The sequence below is a fragment of the Camelus bactrianus genome, chromosome 23 (genome assembly GCF_048773025.1).
Source record: "Camelus bactrianus isolate YW-2024 breed Bactrian camel chromosome 23, ASM4877302v1, whole genome shotgun sequence".
Taxonomy (NCBI): Eukaryota; Metazoa; Chordata; class Mammalia; order Artiodactyla; family Camelidae; genus Camelus; species Camelus bactrianus.
Window position 1 is genome coordinate 3,939,323 of NC_133561.1, and position 27,630 is coordinate 3,966,952.

The 27,630-nt window shown below is 39.9% G+C and overlaps 1 protein-coding gene across 3 annotated transcripts in view; it reads right to left on the reverse strand.

Moving 5' to 3' along the window:
• The window catches only part of ASPM (assembly factor for spindle microtubules), a 51,210-nt gene that overhangs the window by 14,481 nt on the left and 9,099 nt on the right, over window positions 1–27,630 (reverse strand). For all 3 annotated transcript variants that reach the window (XR_012501782.1, XM_074351590.1, XM_074351589.1), the window contains exons 4-18: window positions 24,926–25,030; window positions 24,347–24,493; window positions 23,160–23,405; window positions 22,851–22,918; window positions 20,678–20,819; window positions 19,067–19,197; window positions 18,381–18,556; window positions 17,717–17,862; window positions 17,547–17,632; window positions 16,885–17,106; window positions 15,442–15,649; window positions 15,195–15,337; window positions 14,957–15,085; window positions 9,172–9,366; window positions 640–4,908 (exon numbers count right to left, since the gene is read on the reverse strand). Coding sequence is in view for 2 of the 3 variants with exons in the window: in XM_074351590.1 (XP_074207691.1) it covers window positions 640–4,908; window positions 9,172–9,366; window positions 14,957–15,085; window positions 15,195–15,337; window positions 15,442–15,649; window positions 16,885–17,106; window positions 17,547–17,632; window positions 17,717–17,862; window positions 18,381–18,556; window positions 19,067–19,197; window positions 20,678–20,819; window positions 22,851–22,918; window positions 23,160–23,405; window positions 24,347–24,493; window positions 24,926–25,030 (6,413 nt within the window). In the remaining variant the exon portion in view is untranslated. The remainder of the gene's footprint in view (window positions 1–639; window positions 4,909–9,171; window positions 9,367–14,956; window positions 15,086–15,194; window positions 15,338–15,441; window positions 15,650–16,884; window positions 17,107–17,546; window positions 17,633–17,716; window positions 17,863–18,380; window positions 18,557–19,066; window positions 19,198–20,677; window positions 20,820–22,850; window positions 22,919–23,159; window positions 23,406–24,346; window positions 24,494–24,925; window positions 25,031–27,630) is intronic.

Consider the following 27,630-nt stretch of genomic DNA (forward strand, 5'->3'; position numbering starts at 1 on the left):
AAGTTACTTAGGCCCTAAGTATGGCTCGGTTCCTTGTCAAGCTCCCTGTAACCCTATCCCCCACTCACAATGACCCTCTTAATTCCACTGTTGCCTCTACCAGACTGTGGCCTGCTTTCCCCCACTGCAGCGAGCAGCCTCCTAGTGCCCAGGCCTGCTCCCCTTCCAGTCCATCTTCCATGCTCCTGCCTGAGTAACTTCTTAAAAATAAAATATGATTCCGCCCTTCTCCTGCTTAAACTCCTCTAGAACTTTTTAGTCCAGAGGGTAAAGACCAAACTTTCTCTGGCCTTACAAAGCTAGGCACACCTCACTCCATCGACTGCAAGCCTGGTGGCACATCACTCCATCGCACGTCCACGCTGTGTCTCATTTTTGAGCTCCATGTGATCTCCTAGAGCTGGCACATTCCTTTGATGCATTTCACTTGGCTATTTCCAATTCACCCTTCAGCTTAAGCTTGACATCTCAACTTAAGTGTCACTTACTCTGGGAAAAATATTCCATTTTGGAAGATAACTGAAATGGTTATGTAAGCTAAGCATTGTTCTTTAACCTGCTTAAACTCATTTTATAAATTCCAAGAAATATTGGTCAAAGAAAAAAAATGAAAGCTTTACATTTAAATATGCAAAATACCTGGATTTTTATGGCACTATCTTTCATTTTCTGAAACTTCCGTTTCTGTAGAAATCCTTTCATTCTAGCTTGAATAATGATGACACTGCTCCTTATTTGTGAATCAACTTCTCTTTGATGTTCTGCAGACAAAAAGGCTCTGTGGTGACTTTTTAAAACCACTGCTGCTTCTCTGTACGATGAAAGCTGCTTCCTGGCTTGCCAGGTCCTGAAGCGCTGCTGTAGAGTGACAGCAGCCCTCCTCTGCTGCACAAACCTTCTCCGCTGCACCGCCATCTGAAGGAAGGACTGAATTCGTACGGCAGCACGCTTCTGTGTTTCCAGTTTCCTTGTGACCATTTTACGGAAAGCTTTCTGAATTGTAACTGCAGCCTTTCTTTGAGAACAACGCTCTGCCTCCTGTAAAGGACCAGTGAGAGGGGCCCCACGCAGCCTGGGACTCCCAAGTGCTGAGCTTTGACCGGTTTCACGCCGAGTTTCAGGTCCAGAACAGCAGGACGCGGGCTGGGTGGTGAGGGCTGCCGTCTTTTCCTCGGGCATGTCTTTTAATTTCTGTCTAACTTTCATACCTCTAAAAGCGGCCTGCAGAGTTCGAACAGATCTCTGAACGGCTAAAAACCTTTTCCTTTCCATTTTCACTCTGACATATGACCTGTAATAATTCTGTATAACCACGATCGCCGTTCTCCTTGCTTGATAATCAGCTTTGGCCCTGTGCATTCGGTAGGATGACTGAATTCGTGTGGCCGCCAGGTGCATACGCTGGATACTGGCTCGTGCCTTAAAACCTCTGTAGTGGGACTGTATACAAACGGCTGCCTGGGTGCGCACCGCACTTAGCGCCCTGTATCTCCTCTGAACAAAAATCACCTTTGCTCTAAAGTGGAGATAGTGCTTCCTAACTTTAAAGGCTTTAAAATGCTTCTGAACAGTGATGGCAGCCTGAAGCTGCCATTCCTGAATCTGTTTCCCTGCGATCGTATCCTGAAAATCCGCTTGCACACAGGCTGCTGCTTTGAGTGCGTTGTGTTGAAGAGCTTTCTTTTTGTTTGCTCTGTATTTTTCTTGTATTAATTTTGTAGCCCACTGAAGCTTCTGGTAGAAAGAATACTGCCTGTGCATTCTGTATGTGCTTTGTATTATGACAGCAGCTCTGTGTTCTGCCCTTAAGAGCTGTCTTGCTCTCATCCCCCTGTATGCAGCCTGAAGGACCACTGCAGAACGCCTTTGTCTGACATAAAGTTCTCGTTGCAGTTTTGCAGCTCTGTACGCTCTGTAACGTCGCTGAATTAGAATGGAGGCGCGTTTCCAAGTCTGAAAGGTGGCACGTGTTCTGAGCGTCCTGAAAGCTGCCTGGATGACGGTGGCAGCCCGGTGCACCTCCTGTATCTTTTTCCTCACCAGCCACCTTCTGTACGACGACTGGATCTTGATGGCTGCCTGTTGGAGCCGTCGGAATTGTTGTAGGTGATGCTTCGCACAAGCATTTGCACGATATTTTCTCTGAATCCACACGGCAGTTTTCCTGAGAGACAGGAAACTTCTCCTCATCATCAGAGTCCTAAATCTCCTCTGGATAAGAGCTGCGGCTGAGTGCATCTCTCTTAAGTGTCTCCTGGCTCTCATCCCCCTGAAAGCAGCCTGAATGCAGATTACGGCAAGTCTCAGTCTGTTGTATCTTTGAAGTTGTAAGTTCCTTTCCCTCGCTGCCCGGTACTTCTGCTGCACCGTTTTTGTCACCTTCTTTAACTTATAAAAGTAAGTTTGCTGTCGGTGTCTTCTGAAGTGGGACTGGATGAGCGTCGCTGCTGTCTGCATCTTTCTCAGGGTCTGCCTAACTCTGCCTCCTCTAAAACTGGCCTGAATTAGAATAACGGCTTTCAAAATTGTCAGGTACTCTGCGCGCTGAGTTTTAGCTTGATGATGCGCTCTGTATCTGACTTGAATTACCACAGCTGCTGTTCTCATTTCCCGGTATCTCAACTGTGATTGATGCATTTTAAACACGGCTTTAATAAAGGTGGCTGCCGCGTGCATACGCTGAATCTGCCTTCTCACTCTAACACCTCTGTGAACAGCTTGCACTGTCACTGCTGCCTTCCTGAGATTCAGATAGTCCTGACGCTGACGGTGCGCAATTTTGGTATCTCGATACCACCTCTGAATTGTAACAGCTGACGCTCTGCAGGTTGCATATTTCTTCTTGGTTAGGTGAGCTCTGTACCTCGCCTGGATGGTGGCCGCCGCCTTGTGGCGCTCCTTCATTTCCCTCCTCACTCTCACACCCCGGTAGGCCGACTGTAAGATTACTACCGCGGCTCGCGTTTTCAGATACCAGTGACGCTGTGTCCTTCCGGCCCTGTACGCCCGGTAGCGCGCCTGAATCACACAGGCCGCTCTCCTCACGGCTCTCCACTCCCGCCGCTGCGCGTGCATGCGGTAGTGCGCCTGTATGACCACGGCACAGTCGTGCTGCTTCTGCAGCCGCCGCCGCGCCGCCCGGCCCCGCCACGCGGCCTGCAGCACCACCGCCGCCCGGCGCAGGCCCGCCAGCTCGGTGCGCAGCCTCCGCCCGGCCTTCCGGGCCTTCAGGTGCTGCTGGACCGCGCGAGCGGCCGCTCGGAGCGCCCTGAACGCCTTGCGGGCCTTGGCCGTTCTGAAAGCGGACTGAATCTTCGCGGCCGCTTGATGCTCCCGTCTGATCTGCTCCCGAACCTTCCAGCCGCGATAAGCAGACTGCAGAGAAATCACAGCTGCCCTTGTCTTTAAAAAGCATGTTCTTGTGTCAGAAACAGCCTTGCGCGCCCGGTACCATCTCTGAATCTTGAGGGCGGACCGAAGCACAGCGTGGTATGCCGCCCTTTGACGGCGGCCCCGGAAAGCAGCCTGAATTTGGAGGGCAGCTCTCCGTTGCTGTTTGACTAGCTGGCGCACCTTGTAACCTCTGTAAGCAGCCTGCAAGCGAGTGACGGCTCTTTTGACTCGCAGGAAGTCCCTCCTCTGACTGACCTGTGCTTTGTACGCGCGGTAGTGAGTCTGAATGACGACAGCTGCTTTACGGATTCCCAGGTAGGACTGCCGCCTGTTTCTCATCCTGAAATAAGACTGCAGGGAAACGGCAGCTTTTCTCTGCAACCTCACCTGCTTTCGGACCAGGTACCCTCTGACAAATGCTTGCAGTTTGATGCAGGACACCCGCTCGCATTCTTCTCTCTTTAGCGCAGCTGCTCTTAAATGTAAATACTGTTTGCGCGTTTGTTTCATCTTGACCACTGATTGTAACTTTACTGTAGCATGTTTTAGCCTCAGAAACTTTTTTCTGGAAATATAAGCCCGGTAATATGACTGAATCTTTATAATAGATGTGCGGATGTGAATAAACTCTTTTCTGGCTCGCATCCCTCTATAGGCAGACTGCAGGACAATGACAGCTGAACGTGTCCTCTGGTAAGATACTAGAGCTTTCTTGGCGGAAATATAAGCTCGAAGATGAGCCTGAATTACAAGAGCGGCTTTCTTCATCCTCCTGTATTTCTGCAATTGTTGACGTTTTCTTACGTGTGCCTGCAATCTGATGACAGCTTTCTTCAGGTTTAGAAATTGAAGTCTGTCGCGCCTCATTCTCCAGTACGACTGGAGGACCCGGGCGGCTCTGACCTGTATGCGCAGGCGCCGCGCCTGCATCCCGCGGAGAGCCGCCTGCAGGCGGAGGGCTGCCGCCCGCTTCTGCAGGTAGCTGGCGCGCTCCGCCTTGCCCCTCAGGTGCGCTCTGCAGTGCTTCTGGAGAGTCAGGATAGCCTCCTTTTTCCTTTTATATAACTTTTGGGCTTGAAAGCTCCGAAATCTTGCCTGAATGATGACAACACAAGATCGAATGTGAATGTATTTCCGTAATTCTCTGCGCATCCTATACCACGACTGTATGGCCACGGCAGATTGTTCCTCTCTGGCGCGTTTCCTGACGTGCCATCCTCTAAAAGCTCTTTGCAATGTTATTGTAGCTTTTATTTGTAATTGCATTTTGCGTTGCTTCCATCTTCTGAACGTAGACTGGATTACAAGGGCTGATGATTTTAGCATTTTGTATCTCTCTTGATCGTGCCTTCTCTTTAAAACAGCACGCCAGTGCCTCTGAATTGTAACTGTGGCCCAAAGATATCGTTTGTAAGAAGCAACAGCAATTATCATTCTTATCCTAGATTGCAGGATGACTGAATAATGTTTCAATTTCAGAAACTGTTTTCTAGTGGAGTATCTTCTCCAACATCTCTGAAAAAGGTAAGAAAGGACACAAAGTAAAACAGACACAACTTTCTATACTTAACATTTTTTAAAGTATTAATTTTTCTAACTTTTTTAAAAAAATAAACACATTAAATTTAAAAGCAGTATATTTTTAAGAAGATTGTTGTTTCTTTTGTTTATAATTGAGCTCCTACATGGGTGCAGCCTTATTCCTCTACCATGTGTCCACCGTGGTTTTGTTCCTGTCCTTCAGCTGACAAGAAATGATGTGTGCACCACATCTCTTCAGATGAAAAGATGCAGAAGTAATTAAGACATTTACCCAACTACAGTTAAGCTTATTTATGCAAAATGACTTATTTATGCAAAATGGCGCTACACTTTGTACACATGTAAAGAATTGTTAAGCTGCCTTAAGAGAAGCAGGACAAAGTGAAGCAGGCTCCGTGCTCAGAGTGGCAGATTCCATTCTTTTTTTTTCTCCTTAGTTGGTTGGTTGTAAAATCTTCAAATTCAGAAAAGGGTCAGTGTAGATAGTGTTACTAATAAAGTAACTAAAAAGAAAGAAAACAAACTAAAATGTAACACTAAAAAGTGTTAAGATTATTGAAAAGACAGGAAAGGGGAAAGGGAAGAATGAAAGGTAACACTCAGAAAATAAACAATAAAATGACAGACCAAAATCTAAACATATCTATAAATATCTAAAATATAAATGGTCTAAATCATGAGTTAAAAGACTGAGATTTTCAAAACATAAAAACTGTATGCTGTCAGGACTTCAAGTCATATATAATGAGGTAAGCAATTAATAAGTAAAAGGAAGGAGAAAATATACCCCGCAAATACAATCAAGTGAAAGCTGGAGTGGTTATAGTGATGGTATAGCAAGGTAGACTTCAGAGCAAAGAACATTACAGAGGATAAAAAGGAACATTACATGATATATATAAAAAAAAAAAGCTCACCAAGAGAACAATCCCAAATGTGTATGCACCTAACAAAAGATCTTCAAAACACATGTGGATAAAACCAAAAGGAGAAAGACATACCCACAATTATTGTTGGAGACTTAAACACTGCTCTCTTAGTACAAGAATTAGCAAACAGAACATTGGAAGGATATGAAAGTACCGTCAACCATAATCAACCAAGTAGATCTAACTGACATTTATAGAACACTTCACCCAACAACAAAAGAATACACATTCTCTTCAAGTACACAGAACATTCACCAAGGTCAAGGACCGTCAAACGTTTTCTGTAAAAGGCCTACAGATTGGGAGGAAACAGCTGCGAGTCACTGTCAAAGAACTTGCATCCAGAATATAGAAAGATGTCTCAAATCTCATTAATATAAGCACTCAGTTATAATAGGCAAAAGATTTCAACAGACACTTGGTAAAGAAGATGATCAAAAGGCAGTTAAGCATTTGAAAACATGTACATCAATAGCCATTAGGAAAATGGAAATTAAAGCTACAGCACCACCACACATCTACCACAACAGCTAAGAAACACTGAGATCAGCATTGCCAAGGATATGGAGGATATGCACACTGGGTGTGGAAATGCAAAATGGGACAGCCACTCTAGATACCAGTTTGGTGACATCTTATCAAGCCAAACATACACTTAGCAAATGACCCAGCATTCCCATTCCTAGATAGTTACCCTAATGATATAAAAATCACCTAAAACTGGAAACAATACAAATATCCTTCAACAGGCTGACATATAATCAAACTGTGGTACATCCGTACACTGGAATACTACTCAGCAGTAAGGATGGCTCCATTTATATGAATCCTCAAAAAGGCAAAACTATAGTGATGGTGGACAGAGCTAGGTTGCCTGGGGCTGGGTGTGGAGAGAGAAAGGACCACAAGGAAATGGAATGCAAAAATCTTCCTGGGAGATGGAACTGTTCTGTATCCTGGTTGAGGTGGTGATTACACAAATCTGCAGATGTGTTTAAATTTATGGAACTGCACACCAAAAAAAGAAAAGTGCATTTCATTGAGTGTTAATTAAAGAATTTAAATTAAAATGTTGATCAATGTACAGTTAAAACTTTTAAAATTTAAATTAAAAAACATATATGTTATACCTAGGAACAAATGAAGATATTTAAGACCTCTTGCATCAGACCATAAAACCATTTTAGGAGACATTTAAAGAAGGTCTAATTAGATAGGAAATAAATATACCATGGTCAGTAGCTAAAGATATCAATTCTAACTAACTAAACTGACTTATTCAAGTAAATCTCAATCAAATTCCAACACTTCTTAAACTTCAGATTCAAAATGTATATGAAAATGCAGAGGCCTTAGAATAGCTAAAAACTTCTTAAAGAAAAACAAAGGGGGACTCAGCTACCAGACATCCAGATTTCATGTAAAGCTAGAGTAAGTACATGGCTCAGTGGTAGACAAAAAGAACAGTGAAATAGAAAAAGCTTCTACCAACAGAACCGCACACACAAGAATACTTGACGTATGCCAAAGGTAGCTCGGCGGTGAGGCAAGTATGGTTATTTCAGTAAAATGTATCTGAAACAATGGATAGCCATATATACAAAAGGAAAATGGCACCTAATACAAGTCACATGCAAAAATTAATTTCAGGAGAGATCTAAATGTGAAAGACAACACATTAGAGCTTTCGGATTACAACAGGAAAATATTTTCAAGGCCTTACGTTAAGAAAACACTCCTTAAATGGTTTACAAAAACCCACTAACCATAAAAGAAAATTAAGGACTTTCATTGGAAAGACATGAAACTGTAAATCATAGTCTGGAAGAAGATATTTACAACACACATATCCAACAAAGATCTAATAACCAGAACATACAAAGATCTCTTATAAATCCACAAGAAGGCAAACGATCAAAATAAAAAATTGAAGAAAAAGATACTTGAAATAACACTTTACCAAAGAAGATTTTCAGTATGAAAAGATGTTCCATGTCATTCATTATCACTATACAACCACTAGAATGGCTAAAATCAAAGAGGTAATTTCCAAGTATAATGAACAGTTGGTGCTGTCACCGCCTTAGAAAACTCTTTGGTAGTATCTACTAAAACTGAAATACGTATAACCTTAGACAAATAATTGTACTCATGGGTATATGTCAAACAGAGTGAATATATTTCACACCAAAAGGCACGTTCATGAAAGCTTTAGTCAGAACAGCTCAAAACCAGAAGGCCAGGTGCCCATCAACAACAGAACAGATAAATTGTAAAATGTTATAAAATGAAAGTTAAAACTCAGCTACATTTAACAACACCGGTAAATCTCCACAAATATCATGTTGATTAAAAGAATTTACACTGTCTGAACCGATCCATGTAAAATTCAAAAAACAGGTAAGACAATAGGATACTGTTTAAGGAAGATATGTAACAGGAAAGCTGCGTGATCAGCATGTGTTAGGATAGTGTCTGCCTTGGGCTGGGCTGGGGGAGTTAATTGATTGAGAAATGGCTTCTGAGAGGCTGGCATTTCTTGACCCAGGTTGTGGTTACACAGGTGAAAAACCATTAGGCTCTACATTTGTGTTGTGTGCAATTTTCTATGTGTAATAGTTCACATTTTTAAGAAAGGTTCAAAGAAAGATCATTTATTGAATCAGAGTCTCTCACTAACAGTAGTAGTAGTAGCCAGAAACAAAAAATCTCCAAAGTTATAAAATAGACAAAATTATGGGATGAAGTTTCAATGGCATTTACATAGGGTAAATTTAAATAGTACATCTCTCTGATGTTATTAAAACAGAATCTAGTATCGAAAACTAGCATATAGATGCAAGGAATATCTCCATTATGCGAAAAGATATGTTACTTTTCTTTCTTTCTTTCTTTTTGTTTTTACTAAGTAGAAAAATAACAGAGGTATTCTATAAACTGATTATAAGTAATATTTCCAGTATGTGCCAACTAAGTGGGCTGGAGAGGAAGACGTGCACACTTATCCCCAAAGAGAAGTTTCCAGGACTCATAGTAAAGATAGAAAGAGAGCTTGGCTGGGTTGACGGATACATAAGGGAGAATGGAACTGCATGACCCACAGAGTGGAAGGCAAACCTCGAAGGTAAAACAAAGAAGACGGGTCAGGGTACAGAATTAGATTGCTGTCCAGAGCAAAGTAGGCATTTTGGTTGCGGAGGTATCAAATATTTGTTAAAGTACCAGAAGTATAATAATTTAAAACTTTTTCATGTTTTATTGGCATCCTTAAAAATGTTTAAACCTTTTAAAATTCAGAATACCATACCTGAATAACGGATGCTGATTTATTTTGAACTTTTTCTAGTTTTTCCTTTTTTAACATTAACAATTGTCTCTTTGCTAACAGTCCTCGCCAGTGTTTCTGAATGAGCAACGCCGCATTAATCTCCTTTTCAAATCGTCGTTTAGTTAGAAAATTAATTACAGCTGATTGAATAATTCTTGCAGCTTTGTCTCTCTCCTAAAAAAAAAGCAAATATGAATTAAATACTTAATCACTTAAAATCTTAAATTATTATTTGTAAGAAAATCATCTGTTAAGTATTAATCAAATTGACACTGGAAATAAAATACGCCCCAGACTTATTGTGTCACATGCTCATCTCTGTAGTGCAGGTACCTCTGGGCATGTTGAAATAGCTGATAGGCAGACTTGCAGATGAGACTTATATGATGAAACAAAGATTCCTAGGAAATATCATCCTAAGATAAGATCACAGACATGTTTGATTTATCACAGATCCTCAGTAATCAATATAAAGGCAATTTAACTGTGGTACTTTTCTCAGATTATGGTGCAGTGAATTCATGCTTGATTTTTAGGAAAGCGATGAATTGTAGGAGGGAAAAAAAAAAAAAGAAAGAGACCCTAAGGTAAACAAAATGCCTTAGAGGAGAAGGTATTATTGCTTTGTTACAATTTGAACAAGGAATTCACAAAAAGGGAGATTCAAAATATTCACCTCAGCACAGAACACACTGTGGCTTTCGGCCACAGAGGCTCAGGAGAGCAGAATGTTGGGTTGTGAGAAGTGGTGTCAAGACTGCCCCACTGCATCCGTGGCCCCAGGGGCGTCAGCTGCCCCGGAAGCACCAGAGGTCAGTACCCTGCACATCTCTCTTACTTCTAATGAATTACTATGAATAACAGCACATTAAATACTAGGCTTGTGGCACTATTCTGAGCACTTCCTGAATGATCCCTCTAACCCGGCTACAACCACAAAAACAGATGACCAGTACTTCTCTCTCTGGGCCATGGTCAAGCAGACACTCCACTGGCTAGGACAGCCAGAACTTGACGCAGGCAGTCTGGCTTTAGAGTTTGTGCTCTTTACCACTTTGCTATACTCCTCAAGGCTAGATTTATCACTTCGGTTCACCTGAATTGGAAACTAGAATATAAATTATTCCTCTGGGATCATGTGGAAAGGAACAACTGATAGTGTGTCTGAGAACTTACAGCATTTTGCTGTCTGGGACAGCCCACCACGCAAGGGGGGGCTCCACAAAGAAATTAGCCACAGATTCTAATTATTATCAGTTGTTAGTATCTCATTACAGAATGAAAACGCAGCTATGGAGGGGATCAAACTGCTACTCTAGCAGAGGAAAAGGCAGTTAATGAACTGAGCCAGCTACTATGGAATGGTGAGGGCCATATACTGGGTCATTTCTGGGTGATAAAAGACTAGATGGTTCCACAATCTGGCTGAGGAATTATGTCCAATGAGCTGACTAAGCCATCTGACATCACTGCAGTGCCCCTGTGAGCCTGTGGCCTGCAGGCTATTGAATCCAGACTAAAAGCACACCCCTCAACACCCACAACTTCAAAACATATCACAAAGCTCCAATAATCAAACTACGGTACCAGCATAAAGACAGACATGTAGACCAATGTTACGGAGTAGACAGCCCAGAAATAAACTCCATGTAACTGAGTAAATAATCGTTAAGTAGGATGCCCAGACCACTCAATGGGAAAAGAACATTCTCTTCAACAACCAGTGTTGCAAAAACTGGTGTTTGGATATCCACATACCAAAGAGTGAAGCTGGATCTTTATCTTACACAGTATACATATATTAACTCAAAATGAATTAAAGCCCTAAATGTCTAACTCAGAAGTATATAACTCTTAGTGGAAAGCATAGGGTAATGTTTCATAACATTGGGTTTAGCAATGTTTTATTAAATATGACACCAGAAGCACAAAAGCAAAAAATGGACAAATGGAATTACATCAAACTTAAAAAATTTTTGTTCCTCAAAGGACACAATCAACAGAGTGAAAAGGCAACCTACATATTGAAAAAAAGTTGTAAATCATATATCTATTAAGGAACCTGTACCTAGAATACATAAATATTTCTTACAACTCAACAACAACAAAAAAATCAGATAACTCAATTAAAATATGGGCAAATGAACAGACACTTCTCCAAAGATGACATACAAATGGCCAACAAGAATATGAAAAGATGCTTAACAGTGCTAATCATCAGAGCAATGTAAATCAACATCAAAATGAGGTATCTCTGAACTTTACAAACAAACAGAAAATGACAAGTGTTGGCAGGAATTGTGGAGAAGTTGCAATCTTCGTGTACTGTTGGTGGGACTGTAATATGTGACTATGGAAAAGAGTATGGTGGTTCAAAAAGTTAAAAACAGAACTGCCATATGATCCTGCAATACCACTCATAGGTAGAGATCCAAAAGAACTGAAAATGTCCATCAACAGATGACTGGATAAAGAAGATGTGGTATATTTATACAATGGAATACTATTCAGCTATAAAAACTGACAACATAATGCCATTTGCAGCAATATGGATGTCCCTGGAGAATGTCATTCTAAGTGAAGTAAGCCAGAAAGAGAAAGAAAAATACCATATGAGATCACTCATATGTGGAATCTAAAAAAAAAAAAAATACAAAACAGAAACAGGCTCACAGAAACAGAATACAAACTGGTGGTTGCCAAGGGGGTGGGGGGTGGGAAAGGGCAGACTGGGATTTCAAAATGTAGAATAGATAAACAGGATTATACTGTATAGCACAGGGAAATATATACAAGATCTTGTGGTAGCTCACAGTGAAAAAAATGTGACAATGAATAGATGTATGTTCCTGTATAACTGAAAAATTGTGCTCACATTAGAATTTGACACATTGTAAAATGACTATTACTCAATAAAAAATGTTAAAAAAAGACAAAAAAATTCATATAAAACAAAAAAAGAACTGAAAATGGTCCAAAAGAGATGTTTGTACACCCCTGTTCAAAGCTGCACTATTCACAACGGCCAACCTAATGCCCATTGAAGGATGACTGGGTAACAAAATGTGGTATATACACACAACAGAACACCATGCAGCCTTAAAAATGAAAGGAACTCTGCTACAGGCTACAATATGGATGACCCTTGAGGACAAATGCTAGGTGAAAGCTAGTCACACAAGGACAAATACTGTATGAGTCCACTTATATTACGTAACTAAAGTAGCCAAATTTGTAGAAATAGAAATAGGAAAGTGGTTACCAGGGACAGGGGGAGGAGGAAATGGGGAACTGTGCTTTAATGAGTACAGATTCTGTTCTCCAAGTTGGAAAATCTCTGGAGATCTGTTTTATAATAATGTAAATATACTTAACCCTACTGAATCATAGTGTTCAGCAAACTTAAAAAATATGAATAACTTAAAAACAGTTAAGATGGTAAATTTTATGATGTGTTCTTTATCACAATTTACAATAAAAAACAATTCGGGGGAGAAAAAGCACCCCATTTATTTGCCTTAAAAAAGTATGATGCTGTTCAAAAGTAGCATTTGAGTCTGAAGCTTAGAAAAAGCTCCGGGGGCATTTTTGGATGCAATCAGCTGACATAAAATGAAACTTAACTCAGTTTGTAGATCATCTGAGTCTCTGGCAAACTAATGTGGAGCAACCGTAGGTGACACTAGAGAAGCTACAGAAGGAAGGCAGATAGATCCAAAGAGCCAAATACACTATAAAAACTAGCAACTATTTGAAAACTTACATAAACTAATGGCCGAAGCTCCGATACCTGCAATCACTGACTCTGAGGCAGCCTGTATGCCCTATTTAATCCTGCACTGTGGCTGAGCCAACCTGTTCCCTGTCTGTCTGTCTGTTTATTTTTTTGCTTTGTATATGGGCCAAATACAGGATTTACTTTGCTTTGGAGTTGGTGCCTACTCACTCAGGAAGAACTAAGAGGTAGAATGTGTCTGGGGACCCTTGGACAGGCCTGCTTTATTCATCAGGTAATTTGGGCCACCAGCCGCATCACTACAAGAGCTTGAACCATTCTATTTTCACACTTCTGGTTTAAATAAATTACAATAATGACTAAAGAAAAATATAAAACTTGAAAAATAGCTACCACAAGGTAACGGTTATATGCTTACTAGTTTATAATACTTCTACGAGAATATGAAAGGAGCCTGCTGTTTAATGTTCCAAACAGCAAATGAAATGGTACAGACGCACCTCAGTATAACTGTATAAGGAGCATGGTCACCTGGAGAAAGGAGAGAAGCAGTGGTTTTCAAAAAAAGGAAATTTCCAATACTTGGACCAAAGGAATAAATCAAGAAAAAGGATCTTGTGAGGAAAAAGCTAAGAAATTTCTGCAATTAATATGTGATTAATACAAGACTATCCTGAGCAGAAAATTAAGCAGATTTCATTACAAAAAAAATTAATTGATACCTGTTTCTTAAAATCTTATAACTCTCTCATTTAATGCCATGTAATGAATTAACGAAATAATTTGAGGACTGGCCAGGAGAATGTCTTCCCTGAAAACTTTCCTAAAACAATTCTCCTAGAAGCCTCCAGAGGTACAAGTTATCCTCCAAAGATATGCGGGCAAGGAGGCAGATCCCAGGAAGATGAGGGGCAAGAGAAGGCACAGAGGACGTAGCAGCAGAGAAGACGACCTGTGAGCGTAAGTCACTGCCTGTCGCCCAAAAGTTACTACCAAGACTTCGAGTGGGGCAAGAGCACAGCTATTTCAGTTAGTGATGTTGGCAGGTCTGATATGGTGGGAGAGAACACAGGGCACGCTGAAGGGCTGCCAAAATTTAGCTATTTTACACAGCTACTGAGAACTTTATCACCAGTGCACTGCAATTCAGAACTGAGGAGCAATCTTGGGTGAAATATGTTCTTTAATATCTGATAAGATTTATTAAGCATGCTGCTGCTATTATTTTGATTTTTCCAAGTAAATACAGCATTATTAGTGGAAAGAGTAGGGCGATAAAAGGATTTAAATAGTTTGTTCAATGTCATCAAAGAGACCATTTCCCAGATTGTTAAACATGACATTTTTCTCAGAACTCAAGAAAACACTTATTTTATGTTAATTCAATATATTCATACTACAGGGGTCACAAAGGGAAACAGTAAGTAACATCCTTCTCCCTGTGCCCAGTTCCTAAACATTTTGAGAAATAAAACAATGGAAACCAAAATGCCACTTTTAAACTAGTAAAGGATAACCTGGAAGACAGTTTCACTCACGGCAGAGGAAGTGAGCTGGCTAATTGCACTGCAGAGTTAGACAGGTGACACCCACGCCCCAGGGGCACTGGTGGAGGTCCAGCCACACCCCAGGGGCTCTGGTGGAGGTCCAGCCTCCCAGAGCACAGCGTGAGAAGTTAAGGGAAAACGTCTGCTTCCTGGAGGCAGGGCAGAGGCCGAGAGGAAGGAGGGAAGGGGCAGTCAGGCATCCCTGGCTTACTTTTCACACACTTACAGCAGGGATAAATACATTATTCTACTTTCCCTGGAGCGGACTGAGGAGAAGTGTGGACAGAGGCGGGAGAAAATACTGAATGTAGGAAACATCAGGAGTTCGGAGAAATATTCATCCCCACCTCCAAACACTCAGCTATGAAAATCACCTCAATAATTTCTAATGTCGGTAAAACAGAAACAACACCAGGGATCAGCCAGCTGACGTCTTATGACCTACAGTTTACATCACAGCGCTTCCGCCCCTGAGGAGTACCTGATGGCGCTTTCGATCTTCTCTCAGCTTGTGTTTTCTCCAAGCTGTTTGTATTAGTCGAGCAGCTCTCGTTTCTTTGCGAAGATCCAAAAGCCTTGCACAGAGAAATGACAAATAGGTAATAACCACCTAAGACAAAAATAAAAGGTGAAAAGAGAAGTTCCCGTGAGACAGAGAACGCACAGCTCCCTTTCGTCTTCTGTGAGCAGCTACTGTCGGTTAAGAAACTTCCACTCACCTTTTCGTCCGGAATCGTGTTCGACATGTCTGAATGCTGGATCATAGCAGGTATTCCACCAAGGTCTCGGACTGCGGACCTGACCAACTGAAAATTTTTCTTTTCATTTTCAAGGAGTTCTTTGTATAGTTCTGAAGTATTTTCTGCAATGCAGGTAAGAGAGAGCGATTAGATTAGACTGCTCAGGCCAGAAACCAGACAGGGCAATAGGAAAACTGGGAAAGTTAATCAACCATCAGGGACTAACCGTGATCAAATGCTCGAAGAGACAAATCCAGAGAACTCTCATCAGATTCAGACGAGGAATTTAGCACCACTGAGCCAGTCTGCGCACACTCCACGGTCTGAGTCGTACGCTGACATATAGCATCAAAAGGCACGTAGCAAGGATGGTAGTGGTGGATCAGGTAACATAACACACGGCCATCTGAGAAAGACACTGTAAAGTTCTCCACCTGATTGGGAATATCAGACAAATAATTAACAGTGTTTAGATAATAAGAAAGATACCAGTGATTTTGTAGTCCTTGTTTCCTTTTAATAGCTAAGACTATCTCATCAGTTCCTATTAGTACCTAGTGTAATACCACATTCATAGCCAAATTCTCACCTGTAATATATTAGCTATTTCAAAAATAGAATTTGATTATGTTATTGTGCTGGGTTGGAGAGCATTTGTCAAAAATTTATGTTCCTCCCAGTATCTCAGAATGTGATCGTATTTGGATATGGGGTCACTGCAGATTTAAGTAGTTAAGATAACCTTGGAGTACGATGAATCTTAATCCGGTATGACTGGTGTCCTTATAAGAAAAGGAGAGACATGGAGCAGATACACAGGGGGAATGCTGTGTGAAGACAGAGGCAGTGACTGGAGTCAAGTGTCTGCAGAGCAAGGAAAGCTAAAGATTGCCAGCAACACTGGAAGTCAAGAGAAAGGAATGGGGGTGAGAAAGGATAAATTGGGAATTTGAGATTTGCAAATGTTAACCACTATATATAAAAATAGATTTTTTAAAAAAATCCCAAATTTCTTTTGCATAGGACAGGGAACTATATACTCAATATCTTGTAATAACCTTTAATGAAGAAAGAATATGAAAATGGAAAAAAAAAAGAGAGAAAGCCATGGAACATTCTCCCCTAGAGCCTTCAAGACTCTAGCACTTAATTAAAACATAGAATTTATCTATATATTTGACAGTTTTTCTACTGATGTGTGTCAGGACAATTCATCTTCATGTGTTTATACTTAACATGCATTTCATACAGAAACGCAGCACCAATCTAACAAATGATTATGTAAGATTCCTTTCCTCCCCACCTCCAACAGCGGGACGAGGTCCTCTAGTGCCCCCTTCTGCACGGTGGGTGTATTTGCATTTGGCTTTATAACGGGTATGATCCTTTGGGTGCACCAGTTCTATTCAAGTATCTCCTATTAAGACTCCCAACTAGGGCGTTTTTTTCCTTAGTGATATGTAAAATATTTGTGCATTATACACTTGGTGGCAGATTAGATGAAACTAGGAAGGCGACAATCCCTTACTCATTACAGGAAATGTTTGTTTATATATATCAACTAAATCGTTTAAGAAATTAAAGAAAATATTTTATGCATTAGGTGTAATTGACTTTAACCAAAATTTATTTAAAGAAACTGGGCTAAAACAAAAACAAAGAAACTTACTTTCTTATTGTAGAAGTCGCAGACAGCATTCACCCAGTCCATTAGGAGTTTTGTGCTTTCACTGTGCTGTTCAAGGTAAGCGCTGCGCCTTCTGTCCTTCTCCTGATTGACATGGCCATCAGAACAGCCTGGCAGAGCAGACACTGCTCTCTTCATGGTCTGTGTGTGCTTTAAAAAGTCAATTTCTTCCTTTAACTGATCTACATTAAGGGAAATATTCACCTGAAATACAAAAGGAGGATAGATATCTTTATTTTTTCACGCATTATTTTTGACCCACAGAAGCTAATGTCTTCTATTATCTTTTTTTTTTTTTTTTTAAAGCAAACACCATCTACGTGGGAGGGATGGAATGTGTAAGTGGTTAAGAGCGTGGGAGTTGCGGCCACACATGCCTGGGTTCTAATCTCATCTCTGCTTCCTGTCAGTGATGTCACCTTAACTTCATTTTCCTCCCCTAGGCAGTCATGATAACAGCTACCTTACAGGAGCACCGTGAAGATTAAATTGGAATATATATAAAGTAATTATCACAGTTCCTGGGACTAAATAAAGTAGTAATTAATAGTTACTGTTGTTACTTTATCTGATGAAAAATGCTTTTATAAATCAATACTGAAAGTTGATAATATGAAGTACAAAATGTGTCAAATGTACAATACCTGAAAAGCCAAGGCTATTTTCCAAAGCAACGCCAGAGTTTTCTCCCTGTGCCTGTCCACGATATCCTTAGATAGGATTGCATTTCCTGCAGATGGGAAGATAGTCCGTAAGCACAGCATATGGACACATCAATTTTCAGTGAGAGGTTTTATCTTTACTCAATTGTTACCATGCTCATCATTCAGCTGAATTCCTTGGGACTTGAGAATCTGAAGAACAATGTCAACATTGTGCATTTTTTGAAGACGACTTATTGCAGGAATCCTGAGTTTCTTTGAGAGATTCCAGTTTCGTGTGAGAAGTTCCATGATTCGCCTAACAATAGAGGAATTTTCTTATGAAACTGTTAGATAACAACATACATGAACGATGAATTTCATTTAAATACAGTATCACCCAAAGCAGGCACTGGTCACTCACTGTAGTCACGCCAAAGTAAGTTTTGAGGATTCCAGTTTGTAGTGAGGAAGTACTGTGTGACCTGGAGCAAGACACTCTGAGTTTATGTCCCACTGTCACCATATAGAGTGTTACTTAAATATTTGATAGCTTAATTAGTTCCATGCTTTTCCCCAGTTCATATTCTGGGGCATCAGTAGTCCCTACTGAGACCCTGTTACATGCCAGTAGGGAAAAAAAAACGTGGCGAGGAGACAAGGTTTCTAGACCTAAAATTGACACCATTCTCCTGAACTTATCCCAACTTTTAAAAATCTTAAATTTATTTCATTATACAGAAGAGCAAGAAAGATTGTATATGTACAGAAAAAAGTGTTTTCCAGAAAATTTTAGTCTATTCCACTGAGCAAAATAACTCCATTTCTCCTACTTACACGAGGCGCACCCCACACTGCAAGTCGACAGCAAGATTTGTAACAGCAAAATCAAATTCATCAAATGGTGTCTGAACATGGTTCACAGGTAATCCTAATAAGCTAAGGTGACGGGAAAGATCACCTTCACCGCCCAGGAAGTCTCGTGAAAAAGCCAGAAGGATTTCTTTACTAGCCTATGGAGAAACGAGTGGCAGGTATTATAGCCCAGTGTTAGACTTTTATTTACAATAAAAGCAAATTCTTCAAAACATTCTGTGCATATAGAAATAAAGTAAAATTAATAATAGTATAAAAAGATGGTCAGTTTCATATTATACAGTAACGATGCAAATCTATTTCCAATTTAAGACTTTTAAGAAAGTGCTCATAATTAATACTACTCTAAAAATTAGTAGGAATTTGATAACATACTAAACTAGGAAAGAAAATTTCCCCCAAATTAATTCCTCAGAGACATAGCTCCATCATTCTCAAATCGAAGCTAAGAACAGCATGATGTGCTGGTGAAGCATCAACCGAGTCAGGCAGGGTCAGAGCTCCTGGTAGGGCTCACCAGGGAGGGGGTCCTGTTCTACTCCAGAGAACTGTTCTTCGGGAAACTCACTTTTTCTAAGGAGAAAATATACAATAAAGCAAGCAAAAGTCTTACATGTGAAACATAAAATATAAAATGAAAACTGTACCTTGAATTCAGCATCTTTACAGAAGAGACAAGGGTCATGGTCAATCAGTCTGGAGATTTTCGCATAATCAAGGAAACAAACCAACAACAACAGCTTTTTCAGTGTAAACTTAGACAGAGCTTCTTCATGACCTGAAATGAAGTACAAAAAGGGCAAAGCAAGTTAATCTGTGTAAGATAGTTTTTTTTTATTTGAAATTATTTTTCTGTATTTATTTATTCTGCTGTGCTTTTAGTCTGCATATTTCTACTAAGGATTCTTGAGATGTGACTTATATTTTAAAGTCAAATTATCTTGGAATTCTTTATAAGATTATAAAAATCCTCATATTAACCTTTCTTTTTTTTTTCTGATATTGTTTGTTCGCTTGCTTGTTTGTTTTGGCAGGGGGAATGTAAATTGGTGCAGGCCACTATGGAAAACAGTATAGTAGTTCCTCAAAAAACTAAAAATAGAACTACCATATGATCCAGTATTTCCATTGCTGGATATAGAGCCACAGAAAATGAAAATGCTAATTTAAAAAGACACATGCACCCCAATGTTCATAGCAGCATTACTTACAACTGCCAAGGTATGGAAGCAACCTAAATGTCCATCAACAGATGAATGGATAAAGAAATTGTGAGATACATACACACAGATACACACACACGCAATAGAATACTACTCAGCCACAAAAAAGAATGAAATTTTGCCACTTGCAACAACGTGGATGGACTTGGAGGATATGATGCTTGGTGAAGTAAATCAGACAGTGAAAGACAAATACTGTATCATCTCACTTATATGTGGGATCCAGAAAGTATAACATACTAGTGACTATAACAAAAAGAAGCAGATTCACAGACATAGAGAACAAATCAGTGGTTACCAGTGGGGAGAAAAAAGATGGGAGAGGCAAGATAGGGGAAGGGGATAAAGAGGTACAAATTACTGTATGTAAAATAAAATAAGCTACAAGGATACACTGTACAACATGGGCCAATATTTTATAAAGCTGTAAGTAGAGTATAACCTTTAAAAACTGTGAATCCCTACATTGTACACCTGAAACTTTATAGTACTGTAAATCAACTACACCTCAGTTAAACAAAACCAAAAACACAAGTTTTACCTGAAAGTATGATAGTAATAATGTGCTAGAAACACAGTCCTAGTAAGCACAATGTGCCTTTCTTAGTGTCTGACATGTATGAATTCATTTGATACTCACAACAACTCTGTGGGGCAGGTACCATGTAATAACTTTCAATTCATGGAGGAAACAGAGGCACAGAGACACTAAGTGTTCCAACAACAAATATTTAATGAGCACCTACTATGTGCAGGCACGAGCCCAGGTGCCACATGTACAGTAGCAAACCGAAACAGCTCTGATCTCCATGGGGCTTGCAGCCTGCTTGGGAGGACAGGGTGGGTAAAGGCAACAGGCAAACGTAATTGCAGTGTTGAAGTGTTGGGGAATGACAGGGAGTGCTGGGGTCAGGAAGGGAGGGCAGTGGAAGGAGAGACCCACTCACATCGGTTTCTCTGGAGGGTGAGGCTTACACAGACAAGAAGAAAGACAGCACAGCGCAGGGAGAGTGCGGCTGGGGCGGAGCTACTTGCCGTCTCTGTACAGATGAGGAACGGTTGGGTGCCTAAACTCCGCTGCAAGATCAGGATTCCAAAGTAAGCGATTCAGAATAAACATCGCCAACCCTGTGACATCACTGTTGTCTTCCAAAGGGATGAGTTCTCCATATATGGTCTAAGAAGAAATTCAAGTTAAAGTCAGGGCTCTGTTATCTCAAAGGAGCACAGGGATGCAGAGGGAAGGGCAGACAACGCTCTTCTAAGAAACTGGAGACACTCCCTTTCCTAAAGAGCACGGGAGTGATGGAGAGACTTGCCCAACAACCTCTTTGAACTGAGCATGTATGTTTTGTGCAATTTTTAGTGTATATGGTATACTTCACAATGAAAAAAGACAAATGCTCAGGACTAAGATAAGTTCTTAAAAATCATGTGACAAGCAGTGTTTATAATTTCTTCCTTTAAGTTAAAAAACTATCAAATGTGGGCCCGTTGTTCAAATTTAAGTACAAATTATTATAGTAATTATCATAATTACAACTTTCCCCCTAAGTACATCAGGAAGGCACAACAGACACCTGAATAATTCTAAATTGTCTAATAGTTAACAAATGGAAAACCATCTGTAAGGCAACTAAGATAATAACTTGGGATGTGCAGATCTGTATATAATTAATGATTTTAATGTGACATTAATTTAACATCAAAACACTAATTATTATTGATTTTAAAAGCCACTTTCTAGAAAAAACTAAAAACACATCAACACATCAAATTATATTCCATAAACTTACACTGACAAAACTAGACAAAAGCATGGCAAAGTATTAATACCTGCCAAAATAGAGACATTTTAGATTTACTTACTTTTTTTTTTTTGGCCTTTGATGCTTTCCTAAGATCCTTAAAAGCCATGCCTACTAGTGGAACCCTAAAGTGTGGTGGTAAGGGAGAATGTTTTATTCACAGTTATTCATCCCTCCCTTCCCTTTAAAAGGTCCTTTTCCCACCAGATGGCATAGACTTGCTGTGTCTCTTGTGAGAGAATAAATATTTCTGCCTCATTAGTGTTTGGCCAAATAATGCTCTTTGGCCAGAAATACGGGTGGTACTGACGCACACTACATCTAAGCAGGAGCTTTGAAAGGCATTGCAGGCTTCTACCTAGCTCCCCAATTTTTACTTCTGCCACAAAAAAGCTATGTCCCAAAAAAGAGAGATTCTACTTTAACTGAGGTTCTGGAATTACTTGACATGTGAAGCAGAGCCAGTTGATATGTAATTTTCTAATTAATCATTCATTGAAAAAAATAAATTGAATTGAAATTCAATTCAATTGAAATAAGAATTAAAACAAGAAATTGTAGCAATGACACTGTCAAGCGGGGCGACCATAGAGGCTCATCATTCATTCTCTCAGCGCCTCCATTTCTTGATAAATAAGAGCTAGATTATTGTAAAGATTCCTTTCAGTTTTAAAGAGTTTTCTATTACAAAACCTACAATAAATTGAAGTAAGAATAAGACATCCCTCATGACAAAGGCAAAAAGCCTTCAGGAAATATGAGTTTACCAGTAAGACTAAATGAAATGGAAACACTACGGATTTTAATAAAAGCATATATTTTTTTAAACAGCAACTCTTAGTGGCTTTCTAATTCAGTTTGTTTTAGCATTCTAAATATTATGGAACTGTGCAACATGTGAACAACTCAAAGTACAATGATGTTTTTATGAGCAGGGTTCCATCAGAATGGTTCCAATGGCACCAGACTGGTGTAATTCAAATCCTGACCAGTCACTGGCATTCAGCAAGTCACTTAACATCTAAGCCTCTGTTTTGTCAGTGAAGTGGAAATAATGACACACACCTCCTTGGGTTTTATACAGGTTTAAAACAGCCTAGTATCGTCATTGGTAAATACTCACAAAGGAGCTTAATCTACTTGTTATTATATCCAGTATCAAATTACACATATATAAGAAACCGATAGGAAAACTGCTACATAACAAAATGGCAATAGCATATAATGACATGGTCTATTAACCTAATGAGCATTTCTTAAAGGACCTTAAATTTCATACTGAAAGATCAGTTAAGCTAACCAAATGACTTTATAAGTAGAACTGTATTTTATTAAAGAGTCTATTAAAAGTATCTAATAAAAAAGTATATCTTTTTTCAAAACCAGAAAGGTGTACTTACCTCTAGGCCGATTCGTAGCCACAAAGGATTATATGACAGCAACCAGTTCAGGACTTTCTGCCGTTCTCCTGAAATGCACGTGAAAGGCAAGTGAGGTCAGGGAGAGAAATCAGCGGAAAAAAGGATAATCACTTACAAAGTTAATTTGAATAAAGTATAATTCCACTCTTCAATATATATACATTATCACATTTAAGTATGTGAGATTTTAGGCAGCCAAGGCAAACTATATATACATGTGACTCTGAAATACAAAATTTCTAGCGTGTTTTTAAAGAAGTAAGCGCAAGATTTCTGTAATCTTCTTACCCACATCTTTCCAGAGGTGTCTGTCTTTTCGAACAATTAACCGCTTAGCTTCAATTTCAATTTCAAGCTTTTTCATAGCTTTAACCATTTTCTCAGATGTAAACAAGCGACACGCAGCACGGCGTAATCTGTTCAGCCTGCACCGAGCAGTGTACGTTCTAAGCGACATTTCATCTTTGGTGGGAGCTCTAGGGACACTTATCTTATGTTGACTCTCTACTCCCAGAAGAAGAGTGGTAGCATTTACTGGGTAAAGACAAAAGAAAGAATGTTTCTGGTTAAACAGTATTTTTATACATTTTAAAATCACATTTTCTCTAAAGAGAACTAAAAATCATGCTTTGTTTACTTTTGGAAAAGAAAAGTGACCTTAGAGATCATCTAATCAAAGAGCCTCTTGGTGTAAAAACCCTAGACATGCTTCTCTAACAAAACAGAGCGGTCTCTGCTTGAACTCTGCCACAGTGGAGAAACCGTCCTCTTAAAGTTAGCCTGTGCGGTGCTCTGACAGGTTAAATATTAAAAGGGTTTTTCCGTATCTTGAGTTGAACTGACCCACAGCTTCTGTGGGACAGCAGCCCAGGCGATGCTTCCTTCTCTTGCAGGAGAAGATCCCCCAAGCATTCCGCGGACAGCGTGTTTCCAGCCGGTTCTGCACTCGAGTCTTCTCTTTTCCAGAACAGACACTGAGATGTTTTAAAAAGTCCCCATATCAACTGTTTTTTTGGATTCCTCATAATTATACACGTGCCTACACACGTCTTAAACTACGTTATGGTGGAGACAACATCCCTAAAGTGATCAGGCCGCACAAGACGGTTAAATTGATTCACCAGGACGTGACACTTTATTAATGCAGCGAACACTGAACTGGATTTCTAGGCAGTCATGATGTGCTGTTGACTCAGACTGCATCTTTATTAGAATAGCATCCAGTCACTCAAAAGGCTAGAATCACATCAGCTGCTGAGTGAGAAAGGAAAGTAAAAAGAAAAAGTAAAGTTTGGTACTTTCAGCACAAAATTCTCACCCACACAGCCTTGAGCATTCACGTCAGTGGATTAGTGAACCATGCCATTCACTACAATACAATAAACAAATACGTATAATGAAAGAATGAAAAGTCATGTTAGAAATGACCTCGTAAAACAAGAGTATCATTTAATTTAAGCATTAATGATGTTTACCTTCAGAAATACTTGTTTTCACAGTGAAGTCATCAGGAGTTAATATAAAATTTAGCCACCAAGTAAAGCCCTGTTCCTGCTTTTCCTTCCAGCGTTCGTCATAAAACACGTTTTTTGCAGCAAACGGCATTGGGTGCCTAGGAATACCTAAGAACACAATCAGGTTATTGCACAAGAAATTCTCCTTTAAATTATTATACACTCTATAGCAAAAGACCATTTTAATCAGCAAAACCAACTTTAAAACACTGAACAATGTTTGCTTTTCCACTACTTGCTGGAAATGGTTGAAAGCATTTTGGGTATAAAATGTAGTCAAAGTAAAAAGAGAAAATGTAAGGCAGTGCTTCCTGGTTATTGAAAAGCTCCAAGTAACGTGAGTCAATTTCATTAGCGTCTGAGAAAATATCCTACTTATTATCTGAATACACACTTCAACAATTCTTCAAGGCTTTTATTTGACAAAAAAAGTACCAACTCATTTCCATTTGAAATGCAATTAAAACTTCACTTCAGAAAAAAAAAACAACTTCACTTCATGTCAGGTTTTAGTAGACTTTAACGATATTAAATACTTGCCTGTTTTTAGTGGCTTTATGAAGGTCAAATTAGACTGCGCCACAGGAACAATGGGTCTTGTCCTTCTGATTGTTTTAGAATTAGGAGTTCTGTATCCTAATGAATCTAAAATACATGAGAAAGCAGAATGATAGCATTTAAAAAATGAAATAATTTCCCAAATGAACTGCCACCGAGTTAAAATCTATGCTTTCCACAATCATATCGTTTAGCAAATATTGAATAACCAGTAAGTGCCAGGTACTATGCTATGAACTCAGGCAGTAAAACCTACGTCTGGAAGTTACAGACCAGAAACTATCATTTATGTTGTGTTTATAGAAGCTGCGATTCAGATGCAGCCAGTTCACTGTGTGTTTATTATGTACAGCAGACTCTGTGCCAGGTGCTGAGATGCAGGATGTAGAGATGCGGTACAGAGCTCAGGATGTCTTCAGTCTAGTGCAGAAGTTCAGGAAGAACCACCACATCCTATGTAAAGGAGAATTACATATAAGGGGGTAGGAGGACACGGAGGGGGAGCGCTGACGTCACCTAAAAGGCAGGATAGGCTCCTGGTGGGAGGACACCCGAGCAGTGGACATTACACACCAGGCACAGGGCCTTTGTCAGAACTGCAAAGTGGCCGGAGCCAAGATCACGCATATAAAAAAATTTAAAAATCAAGGCAAAAAGAGGCTGAAAGAGGGAAAAAAGAGTGTAATCATATTAAAAATAACAGTGGCAGCTATTTGAACACTTTGTGCCAGGCACAATCAGAGTCTTGTAATTTAGGTTGCCTCGTGATCGTCACCAGCAACCTATGAGAGATGCACCAATTTTATGGAATTCAGACACTGGAGCTTAGAGGAGCTAAGCCAGTTGGTCAAGGTCACACAGACTAGTAAGTGGCAGAGCTGGACCATCCAGCTCCAGGGCCCGCACTATCACTCTGTGAAGTACCTGGTTTGTCAAGGCAGGATTTAAGCCTAGGAAGTAACATTGTTATCCATACTTTAGAAGACAGTGTGGACGGTGGAATGAAAGGAGTCAAGACAGAGATGGAAAGCTAAAAGGAAGCTATCCCAGAGGCCTACGTTAGCTCCGATGAGAATTCAAATGAACACATGAGTAGTGCAGACAAATCAGAGAAGAGTGATTTTCACAGAGGAACTCACAAGACTTAATATCAACTGACAGGCAAGTGATGCAGAATGAACCCCAGATGACAAAGTAGATGATGGGTGGTACCTACAAAGGGAAGCGTGTGAAAGTCACAGAGGCAAATAACCCAAGCGAATGCAGTTCACTGCCTCAAAGGCAGGTTTACACCAGCTCCTGCTGCAACAGGAGACAAACAGAGCAAGCTCAGGCCCAGGACAGAATTCAGCCCACAGCTGTTTGTGGACAGTCTGTAAGCTAGGAAGAGTTTTCACATTTATAAATACTAGTTGAAAAAAGTCAGAACAATTATATTTCATCACACATGAAAATGACATGAAATTTGGTTTTGGTGTCCATAAAGTTGCATCGGCACACAGCGTTCATTTACACACTGTCTGTGGCTGTCCTCCCTTCTACAGTGGCCCAGCTCTGTGGCTGTGACAGAGATCCCATGTCCTGCAAAACCTGAATATTTACTTTCTGAACCTGTAGAGAAAGTTTGCTTAGCTTTGATTCAGAAGAATTGCAAATCTGTGCCAATTGTCAAAATAAGGAACATGATTAAATTGTTACACAATATTGATTAGGCTATAAAGTTCTTTGCATTTTAACATATTTAAAGATTAAAAATACAAGGAAAAGTTCCTCATTTTGAAGCCTTGCAGAAGCTGGTCCTTCTGCAAGGAACCGTTTTACTTTATGGGAACCTCCAGTCATTCACATAAAGCCAAGCAAACTGCCTCCACTGCTGTGCTTCCCTGATTCCCTGTGCATTGCTCAGAGGACTGGGAGCAACTCAAGGGCAGGAATGGTCTTTTCTCCTTGTATCCAGAGCTTAGAACAATGCCTAGAACATAGTAGGTACCTTAATGTTGAATGAATGCATCTTGAAAAACTGACTTCTCTCTCTGCCCTCTTAAGTTTGTCAGAACAGAAAGAAGGCAGAAGCACTCTTAGTGAGTTACCATGCTCATAAATCAAACATCCAATGTGTGCAATCCTCTTTAAACCTTGCAAAGAGGCTCAGCTCAGCTCGTTGGCCACCTCAAACAAACTGCAAGTTCAAGTGTCAACACATCAATGGATTATTTGCTCATTCATTTACTGCGTCGTTCATTCATCATTTATTGCACATCTTGTAGGAGATCAAAATAGATGTGTTCCTTTATATTCAAAGGATTTATTTGGTCAGAACATTTCTATAGGAAAAAATAATGCAGGCAAACAAATGTAGTTAACAGGTAGATATGAGATGTTGTATGCTGCATTCAGATTTGCTAAGGGAATGTACCAAGAGGGAAAAGTCATCAGAGAACAGAGTACTTGAAATCAGTGAAAGATCTGAGTTAGTGAGAAAACAACAGATATGAAAATTAAGAAAAGAATACATGGTCAAGAATAAGACAAGGATGCCCACTCTCACTTTTATTCAACATAGAATTGAAAATCTTAGCCACAGCAATGAGGCAAGATAAAGAAATAAAACGAATCCAAGTTGGAAAGAAAGAAGTGAAACTGTCACTATTTGCAGATGAAATGATACTATAATATGGAAAACCCTA